The sequence below is a fragment of the Mauremys reevesii genome, linkage group 13, assembly GCF_016161935.1.
Source record: "Mauremys reevesii isolate NIE-2019 linkage group 13, ASM1616193v1, whole genome shotgun sequence".
Lineage (NCBI taxonomy): Eukaryota > Metazoa > Chordata > Testudines > Geoemydidae > Mauremys > Mauremys reevesii.
In genome coordinates, this window is record NC_052635.1 from 16620427 (window position 1) to 16637772 (window position 17346).

At 46.6% G+C, this 17346-nt stretch overlaps 1 protein-coding gene across 1 annotated transcript; it reads left to right on the top strand.

Annotated features, from left to right (window-relative positions):
• Nucleotides 1–7559: 7559 nt before the first annotated feature.
• LOC120380148 (olfactory receptor 1020-like) lies at nucleotides 7560–8519 on the top strand. Its single transcript, XM_039497641.1, has one exon. It carries the CDS (start codon nucleotides 7560–7562, stop codon nucleotides 8517–8519), a length of 960 nt encoding a protein of 319 aa, XP_039353575.1.
• Nucleotides 8520–17346: the final 8827 nt, after the last annotated feature.

Consider the following 17346-nt stretch of genomic DNA (forward strand, 5'->3'; position numbering starts at 1 on the left):
AAAGCTGGCTAGATCATCAGGCTCAATGGGTAGTGATCAATGGCTCCGTATCTAGTTGCAGGCAGTATGAAGCGGAGTGCCCCAGGGGTCGGTTTTGTTCAACATCTTTATTAATGATCTGGATGATGGGATGGATTGCACCCTCAGCAAGTTCGTGGATGACACTAAGCTGGGAGAGATAGATACGCTGAGGGTAGGGATAGGGTCCAGATGACCTAGACAAATTGGAGGATTGGGCCAAAAGAAATCTGATGAGGTTCAACAAGGACAAGTGCAGAGTCCTGCAATTAGGAAGGAAGAATCCCATGCACTGCTACAGGCTGGGGACCGACTGGCTAAGCAGCAGTTCTGTAGAAAAGAAGCTGGGGCTTACAGTGGATGGGAAATGAGTTAACAGTGTGCCCTTGTTGTCAAGAAGGCTAAAAGCATATTGGGCTGCATTAGCAGGAGCATTGCCAGCAGATGGAGGGAAGTGATTATTCCCCTGTATTTGTCACTGGTGAGGCTATATCTGGAGTACTGTGTCCAGTTTTGGGCTCCCCACTACAGAAAGGATGTGGACAAATAGGAGAAAGTCCAGCAGAGAGCAACGAAAATGATCAGGGGACTGGGGCACATGACTTACGAGGAGAGGCTGAGGGAACTGGGCTTGTTTAGTCTGCAGAAGAGAAGAGTGAGGGGGGATTTGATAGCAGCCTTCAACTACCTGAAGGGGGGTTCCAAAGAGGATGGAGCTCAGCTGTTCTCAGTGATGGCAGATGACAGAACAAGGAGCAATGGTCTCAAGTGGCAGTGTGGATGGTCTAGGTTGGATACTAGGAAACACTATTTCACTAGGAGGGTGGTGAAGCACTGGAATAGGTTACCTAGGGACCTTCTTTAGAAGTTTTTAAGGCCCGGCTTGACAAAGCTCTGGCTGGGATGATTTAGTTGGTGTTGGTCCTGCTTTGAGCAGGGGGTTGTACTAGATGACCTCCTGAGGTGTCTTCCAACCCTAATCTTCTATGATTCTATGATCTAGTCCAGTCCTCTGAACTCAAGGCAGGACTATGCCATTACCAAACCGTTCCTCACAGGTGTTTGAACTGTTCTTTAAAACCTCCAATGGTGCAGATCCCACAGTCTTTTCCTAATGTCCAATCTACAGTGCCCTTGCTGCACTTTAAGCCCATTGCATTTTGTCCTATCCTAAGAGGTTACGGAGAATAACTTTTCCCCATGCTTCTTGTAACGAGTTTTTATGTACTTGAAAACACTTGTCATGTCCCCTCAGTCTTCTGTTCTCCAGACTAAACAAACCCAATCTTCCCTCATAGGTCATGTTTTCTGGACTTTTAATCATTTTTGTTGCTCTTCTCTGGACTTTTTCCAATTTGTCCCCATCTTTCCTGAACAGGACACAATACTTCAGTTGAGGCCTTATCAGCATGGTATCAAGTGAAAGAATTGCTTCTCTTACCTTGCTTACAACACTCCTGCTAATACATCCCAGAATGGTGTTTGGGGTTGTTTTTTTTGTTTCCACCAGTGTACTGTTGTATGTACTGCTCTGTTTTTGTACAGTGCCAGCTGCACATGCAAGAATATACCTGGGGCAAAGGGGCATTGGGGACAGCAGAGGGTGAGGAATGGGAAAGGGGCAGCTCTGCTCTAGCATGGGGGCACTAGGGATAGCAGAGGAGGAAGGCTGGGAAAGGGGTGGCTATACTGTGCACTGGGCATTAGGGGAAGCAAAGGTTAATTTGGCCGATGTTCTATGTCTCCTTCCTAATGATCGCTACACGGCAGCTGATCACAGGGAATGGCAAATAAAATAATTATTTTTATCTGAAATCACAGGTTTTATATTCCTTAAAGTGATGAAGAGTCAGTCAACTTGGAATTAAAAATTTAAGCTGCAGTGTGAGAAGATTCAGCTCTCGCCTTGTATTCCAGCCAATATGCAGATTAGACGTGTTTCCCTTGAAGAGTTAAGCAATGGGATTTCATCCCTGTCGGCATGGGTGATGCGTGAGAGGCTCCTGGGTGAGCCAAGCCCTCAGCCCCGTCCCATCTGCCTGAGGCCCTGGCCACCTCCGCCCCTTCCTCCACCCCTTCTGCCCCCCTACCCTGCTGGAGCCCTGAGCCCCTTTCTTCTCCCTGCATCTGCTGGTCCCACCGCCCCAGCCCCAGGCTGCCCCATTCCAGTGCCCTCAGCCCTCCCGAACACTGGGTGGCGTGACCCCACCGCCCAGGGGCCCGAAGCGCTAGGCAGCCCCACCTGCCTCAAATCCCAGCCACAGGCTCTAAACCTAGCCCAACCCTGGTGCACTTCCCAGAAGAGGAGCAGCCTGCCAGGGCTGGAGGAGTCAAGGGGAAAGCAGCAACCAGGAGGGGCCCTCGGGGTGGAGCATGGGTGGGGCCATACTGGAGTGTTTGGGGGGGGTAGCTTCCCCCAGCCTACAATATGCACCACCTAGGCCTGACAGCAATGTTTTGTCCCAGAGATCAATTAAAAAAACAAAGAAAGAAACAAACCCCTTTTTCCAAAATACAATTATGCGAGCCACAAATGTTCACCATTTGGACATGTTAAACAGCAAAGCTTTACACAAAATTTTTCACACAGGGGATGAATTGGAATGAGACCTTGCTGCATGGATAGGGGGCAAATTATGGAAGGAGAGAACTGGAAATCATAACAATCTAGTTGGTTTTCCTTTCAGAAATAAGTGAATATTTGTATCCTTTGCAATACACACAACTCAAATGATTATATTGACTGTACCCAAACTGGCCCATGAACTGGCTAGTGCAAATGTAGAACACTCTCCTTTACGGGATGGAATCAGTGCTATTCCTTGGTTCTCAAACTCTAACAAACCAATTAGAGACCTACAGTTCTGGAACAAGATTATATTTTTGTATTATGTGCTATGGCACTGAAGATGCTTGTGACCCTGAAACTTTTTTGGGAATGGGAAGAAATTATTTCTATTTTATAATCTCAGGTCTCTGACTTCCATGCTTCCATGGTATGGGCCTTTCCAAAAAGCCTAAGGGAGTTAGGTGCCAAATTCTCATAGTAATGTCATAGGAGTTTGGTCTTTACTGTGTACATTACCCACTACTGCCATGGGTACCCACATGGCCCCACAGTATGCCAACATTTTTATGGCTGACTTAGAACAACGCTTCCTCAGCTCTCGTCCCCTAGCGCCCCTACTATACTTGTGCTACATTGATGATATCTTCATCATCTGGACCCATGGAAAAGAAGCACTTGAGGAATTCCACCATGATTTCAACAATTTCAATCCCACCATCAACCTCAGCCTGGACCAGTCCACACAAGAGATCCACTTCCAGTGCTAATAAGCGATGGTCACATAAACACCACCCTATACCGGAAACCTACTGACAGCTATACTTACCTACATGCCTTCAGCTTTCATCCAGACCACACCACACGATCCATTGTCTACAGCCAAGCTCTGAAATACAACCACATTTGCTCCAGCCCTTCAGACAGAGACAAACATCTACTGAAGTGAAGAAACAGATTGACAGAGCCAGAAGAGTACCCAGAAGTCACGTACTACAGGACAGGCCCAACAAAGAAAGCAACAGAACGCCACTAGCCGTCACCTTCAGCCCCCAACTAAAACCTCTCCAGTGTATCATCAAGGATCTACAACCGATCCTGAAGGACAATCCCTCACTCTCACAGATCTTGGGAGACAGGCCAGTCCTCACTTACAGACAGCGCCCTAACCTGAAGCAAATACTCACCAGCAACCACACACCAAAAACACTAACCCAGGAACCTATCCTTGCTACAAAGACCATTGCCAACTCTGTCCACTTATCTATTTAGGGGACACCATCATAGGACCTAATCACATCAGCCACACTATCAGAGGCCCGTTCACCTGCACATCTACCAATGTGATATATGCCATCATGTGCCAGCAATGCCCCTTTGCCTTGTACACTGGCCAAACCGGACAGTCTCTACGCAAAAGAATAAATGGACACAAAACAGCTGTCAAGAATTATAACAATCAAAAACCGGTCAGAGAACACTTCAGCCTCCCTGGTCACTCAATTACAGACCGCAAAGTCACAATACTCCAACAAAAAAACTTCAAAGACAGACTCCAACGAGAAACTTCAGAATTAGAATTAATTTTCAAACTGCACACCATTAAATTAGGCTTGAATAAAGACTGGGAGTGGATGGGTCATTACACAAAGTAAAAACTATTTCCCCATGCTAATTTTTCCCCTACTGTTACTCACACCTTCTTGTCAATTGTTGGAAATGGGCCATCCTGATTATCACTACAAAAGGTTTTTTTTCTCCTACTGTTAATAGCCCATCTTAATTGACTACTATCGTTATAGTTAGTATGGCAATACCCATTTTTTCATGTCCTCTGTGTATATATATCTTCCTAATGTATTTCCACGGCTTGCATCCTATGAAGTGAGTTTTAGCCCATGAAAGCTTATGCTCACATACATTTGTAAGTCTCTAAGGTGCCACAAGTACTCCTGTTCTTTTTGCCGATACAGACTAACACGGCTACCACTCTGAAACCTAAATATGTGAAGCACCCTCTTGCAGCTGGATTTTACCTGAGCAGCAGCCTGCACTTCCTTGTTTCAGAAATGTCTGACCAGGAGGCATTGAGCTACGGTTCACATTTTCAAAAACACTTAAGCAAACTTCACAAGTGACATTGGAGGCTAAGTCCCATTGCCTTTCAGTGAGATTTAGGTTGCTAAGATTTAGCAACTGAGAAACTTTTGAAAATGGGATGTAGGCTTCTATATCACTTAGACTCTTTTTAAAAAATTACCTGAATTAATTGAATGAGCTCATTGGATGGGGACTGGGTACATGTTTGCTGGCTATAGAGGGCAACAGGGGGGCGTAGTTGGAGAAAATGTAAGATCAGCTAACGCTGCTGACAGTCTCAAACCTTTCTAAGGGAATTGGATGGAAAATCAGCGTCTAAATCACTGAGGCAGCTGTAAAATCTAGAATTAGTGTGTTATTTCTTAACAGTCACCATAGCATTCATGCAATAGAGAGATTTGTTTCAGGAGTAGAAGTTTCTTCCCTCTCCAGGACTCTCCCTTTCAAATTAGAAGTTTGATGCTGGTTTAGTTTTAGAAAATGTCAGTAAATACCAACTTACCCTTGCCTGTTGCTTTCCCCACAGCATACGGGCCTCAGGAGACTGCCTCTCCCCGCAGAAGGATATATAATGAATCAGAAAAGACCTTCTCCATTTGACAGAGGGTATGAGGCACAGGGTCACATTACCAGACTTGGAACGGAGCCTCAGTAGCTTTACTAGGTTGTCATTCTAGACACTGGAAATGCGGAAGTAGGTGAATGCAGTGGGGAGAGAAAATGAGCTGAATAAACTGGATCCTGGTCCCTGAAATGCTGCGTGAGGAGGTGACAATCGAGACTCCAGCTGCTGACAGACCCACCTTAGAGGTAAATCAACCCTTTCCTCCCTGATCCATGAATCTTAAGCAGTTTGAAGCAATGTTGGTTTGTTCGGTAACTAATTCCACTGAAATCCAAGGTGAACTGGGCACTGATCTCTCTTAAACTCCCAACCCAAAGCAAAATTACAGAATTTGGAAAAAGGAAAGACTTGTCAGATCACGTCTATCCTAGCTCCTTACCTGGCCTCCATCACCCTGGTATCTTGGCACCTCAATGCCCTGAATGCATCTATCCTCCCATGATCCCTATGTGATGCAATTACCCCTGCTTTACAGACAAGGCCTAACACCCAGAGGGGTAGATTTATGGAGGTTTCTTGGCACCTCAAGACACAGACCCCCCAGTGGGATTGGAAATCGATGGGTGTTAGGTATGGTCCCTACTCAGGCACCCTTGTACATTGTTAGGTATGTACCGGCCTTTGAAAATCTGGCCTGAAAGTCACACAAAGAGCTGGTGAAGAAGCAGGGAACTGAACCAACATCTGCCAAGTCCAAGGCTTCAAACAGGGGAGCAGCCTTCATTCCTCTCTGACCTCCCCTCCTGACCCCAACAGAGTTGTGCCCTCCATGGCAGCTCCCTCCTCACGGGACGTTGAGAGATCTGCCGTGGTGAAAGCAGAGCTGCTTTTGGCCTGCTGTGCTCGGTGCTCAGGGGGCAGACGCCGGCTATAAGTAGACTAGGCACAAATTGCTTTTGTTTCTCCCGTTAGAGGGTTAATATTGGGATTATTTTATCTTTTTCCCCCAATTTTTAACTATTAATTTTTACAGTCACGGGAAGCTCAGTGAGGGCTATGGTGCGTGTCAGGGTGAGGGCAGCACTGCCAGCGGGGAAGTGGGGGGTTCCTAACCCACCAAGAGGTCCAAGAGACCAGGGAGCAAGGGGCAGGGAAGGCGGCTGCTCTGGCCCAGTGGAGCAGAGATCCATGACCAGGGCTGGGAGCAGGAGGAGGATGGCGGGGAGCCCCCGGCCATGGGAGTGGTCACCTCATTGTTGAACTGCTCCATCGATGGGCAGAAACCATTCAGCAGCGGGGTGGCCTCCCCCACAGCCAAGGACTCACCCTCCTTCTCACAGCCCAGGCCTGCCAGCCTTCCCCGCACCCTGTGCCTGCAGGAATGGGTGTCGCCAGCCGTGGGGCTGTGCAGGGAGCCTTCTGCAGCTCAGCTGTCCCAGTCCCACTCATTCACTCCTGGGACAGATGGGTGCAGAGGGGTCCCTGCCCGGCCATGGGGCCGGTCACACCGTCCCTGCAGCTGCAAGGTGCAGGGAGAGGCTGCACTAACGCCCATTCTTCCTGATAGTTTCTGTTGTTGATTTGGTTGTATCAGCTGATATCGACCTTTACCAATGTCTGTCAATGGGAATCAAATCCAGACGAGCTGTACATTTAAAGAAAGCTCAAGGCGTTCACTGTCCAAATCCCACTGAAATCAAAGAGGCCCCATCCATTAAGTCAGTAGAACTTTTATCGTAAATGTCAGCGGAAAAGTCTCAAATGGAACAGAATTATTCCCGGTGTGTAAAATTAACCTTGTGCATCACTCTGTGCAGGATCAGGGCCTTACTGAGCAGTTAATAAAGATTAGTAAATCAGTCTGGGAAAAGATATGATCTCACCCAACTTGTCTCTCTAGGATCAGTAATGGGGAAAGAGACAGTAATGGCAGACGAGAGAGAGAGAGAAAGAGAGAGAGGTTTAATACTACTTTTAACCAAAGATAGATATGAAAATGCAAAGCTGATAAAAAATTCTGATAGGCATTTCTTATGGAAAAATGTTTTGTTGATAGAGATCAAAATGTTCTAGGGGAAAAGATCAATTTCTATACAGTTCTGTTTAGGAAAAGAATTATTGTATAGAGCTTTATGAAATAAAATAATATACAGATGAATAGAAATAAATGTAAATAACTATAATATGCAATGTAATGTAAAATAAAAATATCCTAGAAATAAAATTAAAAATAGATAAATACATTTTAAAAAAGGAAAATTGGAATGAATGTTCTTCATTTATGTCACAGAGTTCATTTGTTTCGCAAAGATGTACCCCATGGCAAACCCAGAACAGGGAAACCAAACGTCCATCCAAGAATTCATCCTCCTAGGATTCGGGGACCTCCCAGAACTGCAGATTCTTCTCTTCCTGCTGTTCCTAGTGATCTACATCGCGACTGTGACCGGGAACATCCTCATCATGGCACTAGTTGTGGCTGATCGACACCTTCACACCCCCATGTACTTCTTCCTGGGGAATTTGTCCTGCTTGGAGACCTGCTACAGCTCCACCATCCTGCCCAGGATGCTGGCCGGTCCCCTGACTGGGGAAAGGACTATTTCATTCAATGGGTGTGTCACACAATATTATTTATTTGGTTCGCTTCTTGCTACAGAATGCCTTCTCCTCTCGGTGATGTCTTACGATCGGTATTTAGCCATATGCAATCCACTGCACTATGCAGCCTGTATGAGTGGCAGGGCCTGCCTCCAGCTTGCAGGTGGCTCTTGGCTAGGTGGCTTCCTAGGTAATAGCATAACAACATTGTCGATATCACAGTTAACGTTCTGTGGCCCCAATGGTATTGACCATTTTTTTAGTGATTTCATCCCCCTTGTAAAGCTTTCCTGCAATGACCCTCACCTGATGGAAACGTTGGCTTTCATACTCAGCTTCCTTTTCTCTCTTGTCCCGTTCCTGCTTACCTTGATGTCCTACATCTACATTATCACCACAATCCTGAGAATCCCATCCATCACTGGGAGGCAGAAGGCCTTTTCCACCTGCTCCTCCCACCTCATTGTAGTAAGCATTTATTATGCAACTCTGCTGATTGTCTACATGTTCCCAACCACAGACATCTTGAATGACTTCAAGAAAATTCTCTCTGTCGTCTACGCTGTCCTGACTCCCCTGGTCAATCCCCTCATCTACAGCCTGAGAAACAAAGAGGTCCAGGAGGCCCTGAGGAAAGCTTGCAGGAAATTCATGCTTGGACTTCGCTAACCGGTCAATTTCCTTATGTTAAAATAGATATAACATGGGCTGGGGTAGGGCCTGAAGCGAAGCCTGGTGTACTCCCAGGTCGTGTTTCCCTGAGCTTCATTGGGCTTCGTGTCCTGCTCTTACACAGTGTCTCTCATCCTTTCCAGACTACTGTACCCCTCTCAGGAGTCTGATTTGTCTTGCGTATCCCCAAGCTTCACCTCACTTAAAAACTACTTGCTTACAAAATCAGACATAAAAATACAAAACTGTCACAGTGCACTGCTACTGAAAAACTGCAGATTTTCTCATTTTTACCATATAATTATGAAATAAATCAGTTGATATATAAAGATTGTACTTACATTTCAGTGTATAGTCTATAGAGCAGTATACACAAGTCTGTATGAAATTTTAGTTTGTACAGACTTTGATAGTGCTTTTTATGCAGCTTGCTATAAAACTAGGCAAATCTCTAGACCTCTGTGTACCCCTAGGCTGCACGTACCCCTGGTTGAGTACCACTGCTCTTACAGCCCTGGGAGAAAGTGGAGCTGGAGAGACCTCTCAAAACCTTGGACCACAGTCTTTTAGGGACTTTAAAAAAATTTCACATGTGGGTATCACTGGGCTGCTGGGAGACTTGAACGCGTGGCTGCTCAGAGTTCAGACAAAGACCCGTGATTGTGCTCAGTGAGATGGTGCAGGCGAAATGGACTCAGTCGGAATGCTGAGTATGCGTTCATTGTAGGATGGGAGACTTCTAGATACACAGACACTAACACACACAAATGTATGATACCTACATTATAAAAACATAGGCTTGCAATGTCCACTGGAACTCCAGTGTTAGGGGATTGTACAATTAATGTTTGTTTCCTAGTGTGTATTTCATCCCCTAGCTGCTTTCCAAAGGTAGAAAAAAGCCAAAGGAAATCCTCTGGCCTAGGCCACAAGACACAGGCACAGATTTCTGTATGTGCACATTTTTCAGCAATGATTTAGGGTCAGTTGTTTCCAGATACTTGAAGGCCCAGTGGGATTTTCCAAAGCCTCTGGGCCTTGCAGGTGAATCAGGCAGCGGATCACCTACCTTCCCCAGGTTTGTGCATCGTTCAGGAGCCTCGGCGTCCAGATGTCTGGTGTGGGGCTGCAGAGGGTATGTCCAGAGGCACCTATGGCCCATTTACTGCTAACACTTCGGTGCCTGCAGCGTTAGCCAGCAGCCGAGCTGGGTTTGTGAATCCTGGGGGGGGGGGCATATTCTGGGATTTGGGTGCCTAAAGTGGGAGCTTTATGTTCTAGCCCTAGCTCCACACCCTTTTCCTCACATTATAGCTGGGGAAAGTCAGGCAGAACAAGGTGATGTTACCTGCCCAGAGTCACTCAGCAGGCTCATGGCAGGCAACCAACTCAGCGGGATAGTAGGCCAGAGTCCCAGTCTGGTGCCCTGTCTGCTCTACCACGTCCAGTTGTAATTGACAATGGCACCTAAGGGTGTGAGGTGCCCAACTCCCATTCACTGCCCACAGGATTTGGGTGCATAACATCGGCTTCTAATGGGAAAACCCAGCCTGTACATTTACAGACAAACCAGTATCCTGAGAAATCCTTCCACTCCCAGGGGATGTTTTCCATCAGTTCTTTCTCCTGTTTTACCATTTTCTATGAGCCCCTAATTATTGTGGATCTCACACCAAAATCATCATGCAATAAAAAAACTAAACTAAGTCTTCTCTTTCTGTTGTCTTTGTTGTCAGATCTCCTGTTATCAGTCCCCTTCGTGTCCAGTGTCTGGAATAAATGTGCCAGGCTTGTCTACAAATCGCTGTTACACCACTTTACCTATATCTGCTTATCACTGCCTGTGACAGGGCTGCATGCCCAGGCACTAGAGAGCCGGGGGCCAGCCAGCCCTGGTTAGAGACAGGTCCCCACCTGAGGGGAATCAAGCCATTTCCAATAAAGGGCAGAAGGAGGGCTAGGGAATGAGGCAAACCAGGGAGGCTGTAGTGAGATTTCAGAGAGTGAGAGAGGCTCCTGCAGGGAAAACCCTGAGACCAGGGAAATTCCTCCATTATATGGGGAACAAAGAAGGGAAACTGAGGTGAAGGGCTGTATTCTGGGATGCCCTGAGTCCTCCATGGGGCATCGTGAGGTGTCCACTCATCTACACCGAGTAGATGCAATGATACTTCTGGCGGGATAGTTCATTGCCACATGGGAAGGGGAATAAGCAAATTATTGGTACACTCTGTGCACACTAGAGGTTGTAGTGGTATAACTATTTCCATAACACATGCACATCACTAACCAAAATAGTTATCCTGGTGCAAAATCTGGATGGGGACCTCTTGTGAGTCCCTGTGAAAATATGTCCGTATGTTCCTGCCTTTGAAACAAACTCTGATAATCCAAGGGAAATGTCTTTTCCATTAACAGAATCATAGAAGAGTAGAACCGAAAGGGACCTCAGCTGGACATCTCATCCAGTCCCCTGCACTCAAGGCAGGAGTCATTATGGGGTCATTCCTGGCAGGTGTTTGTCTGACCTGTTCTCAAAAATCTCCAATAATGGAGATTCCACAATCTTGCGAAGCAATTTATTCCAGTGCTTAACCACACTAGGTGTTAGGAAGTATTTCCTAATGTCCAGCCTAAACCGCTCTTGCTACAATTTAACCCCATTGCTACTTGTCCTATCCTATGAGGTAAAAAAGAAAAACTTTTCACCCTCCTTCTTTAAACAATCTTTTATGTACTTGAAAACTGTTATCATGTCCCCTCTCAGTCTTCTCTTCTCCAGACTAAACAAACCCATTTTTTTTCAATCCTCCATCATAGGTCCTGTTTTCTAGACCCTTAATCATTTTTGTTGCTCTTCTCTGGACTTTCTCCAATTTGCCCATTTTCAGCAACAATTTAGAGCCAGTTGTTTCCAGATACTTAGGGACTGATTGGGATTTTTCAAAGCCTCTGGCCACCTGACCTGCTGGAAGGGGCCCTGGAGGAGAATCAGGCTGAGAAACATGCAACTTCCCCAGGTTTGTGTGTCGCTGTGGGGCCTCGGTGTCCAGATGCCTGGTGTGGGGCCTCACAGGGCACGTCCAGGAGCATCAACGACCCATTTACTGCAAACACTTGGGTGCCTACAGGGTTTGCCAGCAGCCAAATTGAGTTTGTGAATCCCAGAGGCTGGAATCACTCAGTGTGCTCGTGGCAGGAAACCAATTAGCCAGAGTCCCAGTCCAGTGCCCTATCTGCTCCACCATGTCCAACTGTATTTTGCAATGGGACTGAAGTGTGTGAGGTGCCCAACTCCCATTCACTGCCCACAGGATTTGGGTGCCTAACATCAGCCTTTTATGGGAAAATCCAGCGTGTATATTTACAGCCAAACCTCTGTTCTGAGAATACCTTCACTCCCAGGGGATGTTTTTCACCAGTTACTTCTTGTGTTTTTCCATTTTCTCAGTGACCCTAATAACTGTGTCTCTGTCACGAAAAGCATTGTGCAATAGAAGAACTAAACTGCGTCTTCTCTTTCTGTCGTCTCTCTTGTCAGACCTCCCCTTATCTCTCCCCTTCGTGTCCGGTGTGAGGAATAAATGCTTCAAGGCTTGTCCACACATAGAAATGGCACCACTTAAACTATATTGGCCTATCCCTGCCTGTGACAGGGCCGTGGGCTGGAGAGCTGGGGCCAAGCCAGCCCTGGTTAGAGAAGGGTCCCCACCTGAGGGGAATCAGGCCATTTCCAATAAAGGGCAGAAGGGGGGTGGGGGAAGAGGGAAACTCAGGAGGCTGAAGTGAAAGTTCGGAGAGTGAATGAGGGAAAACCCTGTGATTGGGGGAATTGCTCCAGCTAGGTAGAGGTAGGAGCGGCCTGCTAAAGTGGGCAGGACTCAGACCAGACCGGGGGAGTTTGGGGTGCAGGCAACGGGGGGGAGACGGTTGGGAGAGGTCCTAGTGCTCTCCACGCCAAATTTTCACATTGGGAGTGAGGACAACAAGATAACAACAGATATAGCCAGAGGGGGGCGGTTACGTGTAAGGAAGAGGGGGGGGACAGATACTAGATCTACAAGTCATACTGGAAGTACTGTGTCCCTACCGAGTTGGGTGAAAAGAGTGAGAGGAGCCCAACAGGAAAAATTAGGATGTTTGTTCACCAATGCGAGAAGCTTAGGTAACAAAATGGAGGAACTGGAGCTCCTGGTCCGGGAATTGAAACCGGATATCGTAGGAATAACAGAAACATGGTGGAACGGTAGCCATGACTGGAGTACAGGTATGGAAGGTTATGTGCTGTTTAGGAAAGACCGATGCAAAGGTAAAGGTGGGGGAGTAGCACTGTATATCAATAATGAGGTGAAATGTAATGAGATAACTAGCACTGCAATGGACAATACAGAGTCTGTTTGGGCAATGGTCACATTGGGGAAGAAAACTACCAGAGCCTCACCCGGGATAGTGATTGGGGTGTGCTATAGACCGCCAGGATCTAGCTTAGAGATGGATAGAGAGCTCTTTAATGTTTTTAAGGAGGTAAACACTAATAGGAACTGCTTGATCATGGGGGACTTTAACTTCCCGGATATAGATTGGGAAACAAATGCCAGTAATAATAATAGGGCTCAGCTTTTCCTAGACGTGATAGCTAATGAATTCCTTCATCAAGTGGTTGCTGAACCGACGAGGGGGGATGCCATTTTAGATTTGATTTTGGTGAGTAACGAGGACCTTGTTGAGGACATTGTTGTAGGGGACAACCTTGGCTCGAGTGATCATGAGCTAATTCGTTTCCAAATAAATGGGAGGATAATCAATAGTGCATCTGAGACTAGGGTGTATGATTTCAAAAGGGCTAATTTTACTAAATTAAGGCGACTAGTTAGGAAGTGGACTGGGCTAACATATTTAGGGATCTAAGGGCAGATGACGCCTGGGGTTACTTCAGGTTGAAGTTGCAGGAGTTGTCAGAGGCATGTATCCGAGAAGGGGAAACGGCTCATAGGTAGCAGTTTTAGACCGAGCTGGATGAGCAAGCATCTTAGAGGGTCATTAAGAAAAACAGAAAGCGTACCAGGAGTGGAAAATGGGAGGGATCAGCAAAGAAACCTACCTTATTGAGGTCAGAGGGTGCAGGAAGCTGTGAGAAAGGCAAAGCGACGAGTGGAGATGGACCTAGCGAAGGGATTAAAACCAATAGCAAACGGTTTTTAGCCATATAAATAGGAAGAAAACCAAGAAAGAAGAAGTGGGACCGCTTAAAACTTTAAACGGAGTGGAGATTAGGATAATCTTGGAATGGCACAATATCTGAACGAATACTTTGCCTCGGTCTTTAATGAGGCTAATGAAGGGCTAAGGAATAGTGATAGGGACCGATGGGAATGAAGATATGGGGGTAGACATTACGGTATCTGAGGTAGAAGCCAAACTTGAACAGCTTAACGGAAGTAATTCGGGGCCCGGATAATCTTCATCCTAGAATATTAAGGAATTGGCGAGGGATATTGCTAGCCCGTTAGCGATAATCTTTAATAAATCCCTAAATTCGGGGATTGTACCGACTGACTGGAGATTAGCTAATGTAGTTCCTATATTCAAGAAGGGGAAAAAAAGTGACCCGGGGAATTATAGGCCTGTTAGTCTAACATCTGTAGTATGCAAAGTCATGGAAAAATCTTAATAGAGAGTGGTTCCGGAGCATGAGGCCGATGGCAACTGGGATAGATTACAGCATGGATTTACGAAAGGTAGATCGTGCCAAACCAACTTGATCTCCTTCTTTGAGAAAGTAACAGATTTTTTAGACAAGGGAAATGCGGTGGATCTAATATATCTGGATTTCAGTAAGGCGTTTGATACGGTACCGCATGAAGAATTACTGGTTAAATTGGAAAAGATGGGGATCGAAATGAAAATCCAGAGGTGGATAAGGAGCTGGTTAAAGGGAGACTGCAGAGGGTAGTATTGAAGGGGAACTGTCCGGTTGGAGGGTTACCAGTGGAGTTCCTCAAGGCTCGGTTTTGGGTCCGATTTTATTCAATCTATTTATTGCTGACCTGGGAACCAAGAGTAGGAGTGGGCTGATAAAGTTTGCGGATGACACCAAGTTGGGGTATTGCCAATTCGGAAGAGGATCGGGATATTCTCCAGGGAGATTTAGATGACCTTGTAAACTGGAGTATTAGTAACAGGATGAAATTCAATAGTGAGAAGTGTAAGGTTATGCATTTAGGGATGTCTAACAAGAACTTTAGTTATAAGCTGGGGACGCACCAGTTGGAAGTAACGGAGGAGGAGAAGGACCTAGGAGTCCTGGTTGATCGCAGGATGACTATGAGTAGGCAATGTGATGTGGCCGTTAAAAAGCTAATGCGGTCTTGGGTTGCATTAGGCGAGGTATTTCTAGTAGGGATAAGGAGGTGCTAGTCCCGTTATATAAGGCGTTGGTGAGACCTCATTTGGAGTATTGTGTGCAGTTTTGGTCTCCCATGTTTAAGAAGGATGAATTCAAACTAGAACGGGTACAAAGAAGGGCCACTAGAATGATCCGAGGAATGGAAGGCCTTTCGTATGAAAGGAGACTTGAGGAGCTCGGTTTGTTTTCCTTAACCAAAAGAAGGATAAGAGGAGATATGATTACACTCTTTAAATATATCAGAGGATAAATACCAGGAAGGAGAAGAATTATTTCAGCTCAGTGCTAATGTGGACACGAGGACAAACTGATATAAACTGTCAGTCAGGAAATTAAGGCTTTAAATTAGACGAATGTTTAAAACCATCAGTCGAGTGCAATACTGGAACAGCCTACCGAGGAAACAGTGGGGCGAAGGACCTCCATGACTTTAAGATTAAGCTAGATAAGTTTATGGAGGATGGTATGATAGGATAACGGGCTTAGTCAATAGGTCAATTAAGTGCCACACTGGTAAATAGTACAATGGGTCAATGGTATGATATAACCTTTTCCAGAGGGTTTGGCTGGAGAGTCTTGCCCGCATGCTCGGGGTTCAGCTGACCGCCATATTTGGGGTCGGGAAGGAATTTTCCTCCAGGGAAGATTGGCAATGGCCCTGGAGGTTTTTCGCCTTCCTCCGAAGCATGGGGCAGGGGTCGCTTGCTAAGGAGTGGGTGGATCGGCTTATGTGGCCTGCATCTTGCAGGAGGTCAGACTAGATGATCATAATGGTCCCTTCTGATCTTGAATTCTATGATTCTATGATTCTATGAACTGGAGGGAAGGTGTCATCTGCATTTTAGTTTTGAACATTAAGTTAATAAATGAAACCTAAATTTGGGGCTGTTGTGATGGGACTAGAAAAAAACTTGTGTGGAGTTTCGGGAAACTGAGGTGAGGGGCTGCATTCTGTGCTCCCCTGAGGCCTCCAAGTGGGCGCCATGAGGGGGCCACTCAACTAATCTTACGGGATGCAATTACATAGAATCATAGAATCATAGAATATCAGGGTTGGAAGGGACCTCAGGAATCATCTAGTCCGACCCCCTGCTCAAAGCAGGACCAATCCCCAACTAAATCATCCCAGCCAGGGCTTTGTCAAGCCTGACCTTAAAAATCTCCCGCTGCTGGGTGAGGAAAGTGGCCCGTGGAAGCATGTGACTATGAGAACCAGGTGGAGGACAAGATCTGTGGATGAGGGGAAAGCAGTGGACATGTTATTCCTTGACTTTAGCAAAGCTTTTGATACAGTCTCCCACAGTATTCTTGCCAGCAAGTTAAAGAAGTATGGGCTGGATGAATGGACTATAAGGTGGCTAGAAAGCTGGCTAGATTGTCGGGCTCAACACGTAGTGATCAATGTCTCCATGTCTAGTTGGCAGCTGGTATCAAGCGGAGTGCCCCAAGGGTCGGTCCTGCGGCCGGTTTTGTTCAAGAAGCTGGATATGAGTCAACAGTGTGAACCTTGTAGCCAAGACTAATGGCATTTTGGGCTGTATAAGCAGGGGCATTGCCAGCATATCGAGGGACGTGAAAAAATTTGAAAGAGTCCAGCGGAGGGAAACAAAAATGATTAGGGGCCTGGAGCACATGACTTATGAGGAGAGGCTGAGGGAACTGGGATTGTATAGTCTGCAGAAGAGAAGAATGAGGGGTCCCTGCTGTGCTCAGTGGGGTTTGGGCTGGGGTACGGTGCTGTGTTCCTTCGCAAAGGGCAGGTGTTTGCTACTTTACTCAGTAAGGCCTAGGTGATAACAAGATGAAAAATTCCAGCTCTTTTTCTTGGATATTGTTTCTCTTCTTCTTGCACATTCAGGGTTATAGCTGAGAACGTTCACTGACCCTGAAGTTGCATAAAATGTGTTTTGTCTTAATACAGTTTAATTTCATTCCTTTCAATTCTCTGATCAGCACAGCCCTGAGTGGTAAAAGTGGGGTTTTCACAAAGATAACCATGTCAATAAAATATAGACTGAACCAACGCATGAGTAAGAGCTTCACAGTTTAACAGCTTGTAGAGGTGCGGACTCACCCCCATGGCACCTCCTGCTGGTGACTTCTGGGAATCAGCTCGTTCCAGCTCTGGAGCGCCCTTTGCAGGCCGGTGATCCGCCTGGCCCCTGGCCCCCGTGCCCCTCCCTGGACCCGGTGCCCCTTTAGCTGAGGTGCTGCCCCCTGGCAGTAACCCCTTTCTCTCAGGGTCTACTCTGCCCAGGGAACCCCCCACCCACTATCCCCACCTCACCTCAGTATACGGCTACTGCCACTCATCGTCTCACCCCCGTGCCCTGGGGCAGACTGCAGTATCAGCCATTCAGCACTGGCAAGGAGGGTTTCGACCTGCTGCCTTGGCCTACCCCTGGGCTGCCCTCTGCA

What these genes read in the sequence shown, in the direction of transcription:
- LOC120380148 (XM_039497641.1), top strand. Translation starts at nt 7,560, where the DNA reads ATGTACCCCATGGCAAACCCAGAACAGGGAAACCAAACGTCCATCCAA.